The sequence below is a fragment of the Cyprinodon variegatus genome, unplaced genomic scaffold (assembly GCF_000732505.1).
Source record: "Cyprinodon variegatus isolate N-32 unplaced genomic scaffold, C_variegatus-1.0 Scaffold1257, whole genome shotgun sequence".
Taxonomy (NCBI): domain Eukaryota; kingdom Metazoa; phylum Chordata; class Actinopteri; order Cyprinodontiformes; family Cyprinodontidae; genus Cyprinodon; species Cyprinodon variegatus.
Window position 1 is genome coordinate 93851 of NW_015151710.1, and position 4912 is coordinate 98762.

At 34.1% G+C, this 4912-nt stretch overlaps 1 protein-coding gene across 1 annotated transcript; it reads left to right on the top strand.

Annotated features, from left to right (window-relative positions):
- The first annotated feature begins 1814 nt into the window (after positions 1 to 1814).
- Positions 1815 to 3032, top strand: LOC107102448 (trace amine-associated receptor 13c-like). The gene is made up of 2 exons (XM_015401769.1): positions 1815 to 1978; positions 2129 to 3032. Exons 1-2 carry the CDS (start codon positions 1815 to 1817, stop codon positions 2937 to 2939), a joined length of 975 nt encoding a protein of 324 aa, XP_015257255.1. The 3' UTR covers positions 2940 to 3032.
- The last annotated feature ends 1880 nt before the right edge of the window (positions 3033 to 4912 follow it).

The window sequence follows — 4912 nt, forward strand, 5'->3', positions numbered from 1 at the left end:
CTGAAAACTCAAAAAGGCAGTTAAATGACTGGAGAGAGGACCTACGAATTAAAGTCTTGGAAGACCACTGGGAAGCTGTGCCAGGCAAAAACTGTGAGTACACTTGTAAAAAGGATACCTTTTAAATGGATAATGCAGATGTAGGTTACACCGGCAAAATTAAACAGATACAGTAGTAGTGATTCAAAATTTCCTCACTTTCCTTGATGGACCCTTGGCTGGTCTGCTACAATTCCTTTATAAACATCTAAAATATTCTTTCTGTCATGATATGTTGACTTTAATATCTAAAAAGAAGCAATATCTCCTGGTCAAACCCATTAAGTCAGAGTAAAAAAATATGTACGCCCATAAGAAGGCTGGAAGTTGGAGGGGATTTTGCTGACATTCGGCTGCATCAGCTGGCTTTAGACTAGGAACGGCCATTTTGATTGGCTGCTGCTGTACAATGACAACATACCAGACATTTGCAAAAAATATATGTGGAGGATAAAAGAATGCTACTTCATTGTTTGTGACAATGTTAGAAGATTATATTTTTCTGGGAAGAGTTAGTAGGAACATAAAAAATTGCAAAACCAATTGCATCGAACCCCCTTTTTTTGTCTGTGTGCGAACCATCTCAAAGAGGCTTGCTTTCACATCAATGATACAAAAAAAGAAAGCTTGTCCACACACTTTAAAGTGAAGAGTAGATCAATACTAACTGTGTGTTACAAAACTTTAAAGGCAAGAGCTGTGAATAACTTTGCTGTGTCGAACAGCTTAGCCTGATTGACTGTAAACACCTTAACACTGCAGCTAATGTAAGTGAATTATTTTTATAAGACAGCTGATCTTATCTGTGCTTCAGTCTTTTCTTCATGGGACATATGCAGTAATTCTGATTGTGTGCTCATGTTTAATTGATTTTGTTAGTGGCAGCCTGGTTCATCACAGCAGAGTGAAGCAGCTCATGCTAAATGTGAGGTGTTGGTGTACTTTTTGGATTGTTTATTGAACGGTTGTTTACAGTTCAGGGTTTCCAGCCATCCCTTGAAAAACTGGATTGTTCCATATTTAGGAACAGTGTTCTGTGCTCTGTATTGAGATAATAAGAGAGGGATTTGATGGGATAAATAAATGTATATTATTGTTTTTTAAGACATAAATAAATGGCTGTGAGTTATCTGGTCAACCTGCTCCTGTTGTGTGCTCTTCTCACTTAGGCGACAAACTGCTAGGAGCAGTCTGTAGCAGCCCATCAGTCAAAGCTACAGTCTTTATATTATGTATTAATCTGCACTCCTAAACAACAACTTTACAAACACTAACTGGTTGCCATAGTTGCGGGTTGTTGGGGTACAGCCTTCAGCCGGATGAGGGCATGAAAAGCCAAAACAGCAAAGATGTAGCTTAGAGAAATGAAGGGTTTTTGCTTGATCTAAGAGGAACTTTCCTGCTAAAACTGATAAAAACATTCTCTGGGAGCCTCATTGTTAATATTTTTTTTTATTTTCAAATGTAGCATAACATAGGTCCTTTGGGATTTAGATTAACATATATGTTAACATTCAGATTTATTATTGTATACTTATTTAGATTTATGATTTATATTTCATTTCAACATTTATATTTATATTTTAGCCCCTAAATATTATAAAAGAAGCATTTGCAGTATAGTGAAGAAACAAAATTTTCATACTAAACATTATCACCTTACATAGAGTAAGTCCATGGGGACAGAAATATGAGGTGGAGAGAAAGGACAAGAGTCAGTAAAAAGGCTTCTGGAGCCTCATTGGAGTGCAGGAGTCACGACTCCTCCATAAAAAATGGAGGAAACTGAGCTCTGTTTTCCACAACTCTTCAACATCTCTTGCAGCAGAACAAAACGCCCTCACTATGAAACAACGATAATCTACTTTGTGCTATCCTCCATCTCTCTGCTCACCTTATCTCTAAATCTGCTGGTCATCATCTCCATCTCACACTTCAGGTTTCAAATGAGTTAGCAAATATTTACATAATACTTGTAACTGCTTTTAATTATTTTGAGGTTTTGTAGTATAGCACAACTGCTTTTATACGAATAATAAGAGATAGCAAACTCTAGAGATGATGCATCTGCATTTGTTTTTTTTCACAGGCAGCTCCAGTCTCCCACCAACCTGCTCCTTCTTTCTCTGGCTGTGTCTGATTTCTTTATTGGTCTCCTCATGTTTTTTCAAATTCTTCTCACAAATGGATGCTGGTTCCTGGGCGATATTGCCTGTGTCATCTATTCACATTTTTCTTACATTATTACTGCAGCCTCAATCGGTACCATGGTGATGATATCTGTTGACCGTTATGTAGCTATATGTTACCCCCTTCATTACAAAATGAAAATAACACAGAAAAAAGTGAAGATATGCGTTTGCCTGTGTTGGACCTGGTCTGTGGTGTTTCAGAGCCTTAATCTGATGGAGAACTTCAAACAACCAGGCATGTATAACTCCTGCTTAGGTGAATGTGTCATTGTGATAAATTACATTGCAGGTATGGCTGATCTTATTTTGTCCTTTATAGTCCCCATCACTATAATAGTAGTTTTGTACCTCAGAATATTTGTGGTGGCAGTTTCTCAGATTCGAGCTATACACTCTCACACTGCAGGATTAACCCTCCATGGTTCTGTAAATGTTAAAAAATCTGAGATTAAAGTAGCCGGGTCCCTTGGGGTTATAGTCATTGTGTTCCTGATATGTGTACTACCATATTTCTGTGACACACTTGTAGGCCAAGATACTTTACTCAACGCCTCATCCTCTGCTTTTGTGTTATGTTTGTTCTACTTTAACTCTTGTCTAAACCCTATTGTTTATGCATTCTTCTACACCTGGTTTAGAAAATCAATTAAGTTTATTTTAACCCTTCGGATTTTACAGCGTGATTCCTGTGATATAAACATGCTATAAAAAAAACATTTACTAAACCATCGTCAAAAAGACAATTTAAACCATATTTCTTAATGGTTATCAAAGCAGAAAAGCATGACATAAACAAATGCAAGGAAGCAAATTTTTCTAAAACTAGATTTTCTTCATAAAGTTCCTCCCGTTTTTAGGATCTAATTTTAAAAGAAAGTGTAGATTGTCTCTGGCATTAGCACTTCTGTTCTCAATTATAGTATACAATATATCTCATATTTTCTTTTGGGATTCACTCTGAGATAAGAAAAGGGAAACAACTAAACTCTGAGCTGGCAGCAAGCCTTCTTTTTTCAGCAGGGACACATAGATTTGGGTGAAATTCATCAGACTGATTATATATTAATTTGATCTTCACACATCAAACAAAATATGTTTTACATGTGGCATAGATATGATCTTTGGATAAATTAAATAAATCTAAAATCACTGTTTGTATTTCTTGTTTTTATTTCAAGTCACACAAAGCCTAGGCTAAGCATTTCATTTTACTTAACTGTAAAATGTATGTAATGGAAACTAAGATTTTGTAATCAGTTGGTATACTTTAAAATAAACAATAGTTAGATTTATTTAACACCTATAATTGATTGATATTTGAGAACAGTCACAGAAGAACAAGTGCAATCCCTTGCCAAGAAGGCCAGCACACAGTATGATGTCTAAAACTGAAAAACAGCATTTTTCCAAAGGTTTATGTAATTTGTTGTGTTTTACACATTAATTATTATTTTTTCTTTGATGAATGATAATAAAGAAAAATGTGCATTGTACAATTGTTAGCTATATATAATAAGTTCAGGGAGAAGTGTTAGGATTAAGTCCTTTTAAAATAATGAGCTAAAGATTATATTGTTGACCATAGAAAAAACTTCATTAGGTAGGTAAAAGTGTTTCACCACATTAAATCTGTTATGTAACTGCAGCTACTGTTAGTGAAGAACTATTGTCTGCTAAGAACATAAAACATTTCCATCATTCTAAGACTAACAGCTTGATATGTTTTGTCCCAGCTGACTGACAATAATAGAATTACAAGTTTTAGTTTTTTAAAGTTTATTCCTTCCATTATTCCTTAGATATGTAATGGATGTCATAGTTTAATCTAATCTGAAGAGATCCTGACGATGGATCCATGAGCAGGAAATTTGATTTAATTTACATTTTGTTTACTGACTTGCATCTACGTAGTCAGAAATATTGCTTTACAGCAGCACAATTTACTTATAATTACACTTATTATTAAACTTATCTTAACCTTTATTATTATAATCACCAGGTAAAATCAAACTTAACAGACACAAAGTATTTTGGGTAAAAATTATTAGTATTAGTATTAGAATAATAAATAACAAAAAAATAGGACTTACAAAACAAATTAATACCTAGACCTGTTCCTAAGCAATTTCCAAATACTTTTTAAACTAAAAAAAAAATTGAGGAGACAGAGTTAGACAATGGATGAGCACAAAGTGGAAAAATGATCACTTTTAGCTTTGGAAAACTGCTAATAAACCTAAAATGTTTGGCTCTCCTCCTGAACGCTGAACTCTTCCAGTGAACATGAAATAAATATGAAATAAATTTAGCTTAAAATGAAAAACTGAGTTAAAAAGTTAGTCACTGAATACAAAAAGTAGCTTTACAAAATAAATGTGTCACAAAATAATAGAAAATAAATTGTTTAATTAATAAATATTTCAATAAATAAAAATCTTAAAGTATAATTAAATGAGAAATATTTTTGAAAATTTTAATTTCATGGGGATATCTTTTTACTTCAAGGTATAGTCCAGGATGTCCTTTTTCCGGGTGGATCATCTAAATAAGTGGTCCTCCTACAGTAATTTGTGTAATTTTAAGTTCAATGCCCATCCAGGTTAGCCTCATGAGACCATCCTGATCTCGCAAGCTTTCAAGGTTTCACTCGCAGATCAGTCTGGAGACTTTCCGTTAAAGAA